Source organism: Mesitornis unicolor, unplaced genomic scaffold, assembly GCF_000695765.1.
Source record: "Mesitornis unicolor isolate BGI_N332 unplaced genomic scaffold, ASM69576v1 scaffold41562, whole genome shotgun sequence".
Taxonomy (NCBI): domain Eukaryota; kingdom Metazoa; phylum Chordata; class Aves; order Mesitornithiformes; family Mesitornithidae; genus Mesitornis; species Mesitornis unicolor.
The window spans coordinates 1-268 of NW_010167920.1; the positions used below are offsets into that span (position 1 = coordinate 1).

The window sequence follows — 268 nt, forward strand, 5'->3', positions numbered from 1 at the left end:
CGGGAGCCGCGCTGGGCGACAGCGTCAACCAGACCCTGGGCAGGATGCCCCGGCAGCCTCTGGAGCTGCAGGTGGTCACCATCCTGCTGGTGCTGCTCATCTGCGGGGTGGGCATTGCGGGCAACGTGATGGTGGTGCTGGTGGTGCTGCGCACCAAGCACATGGTGACCCCCACCAATTGCTACCTGGTGAGCCTGGCGGTGGCCGACCTCATCGTGCTGGTGACAGCTGGGCTGCCCAACATCTCGGAAGTGGCGGGCTCTTTCGG

General features: G+C 66.4%; 1 protein-coding gene across 1 annotated transcript in view; it reads left to right on the forward strand.

The window, feature by feature from the left end:
- Window positions 1–5: 5 nt before the first annotated feature.
- Window positions 6–268, forward strand: part of LOC104536285 (thyrotropin-releasing hormone receptor-like) — a gene marked incomplete at its 5' end in the record, with an annotated part of 8,356 nt that continues 8,093 nt past the window's right edge. Inside the window, 2 exon segments of the mRNA XM_010178850.1 lie at window positions 6–266; window position 268. The exon segment at window position 268 is cut by the window's right edge and continues 518 nt beyond it. Of these exon segments, the coding sequence (XP_010177152.1) occupies window positions 6–266; window position 268 (262 nt within the window).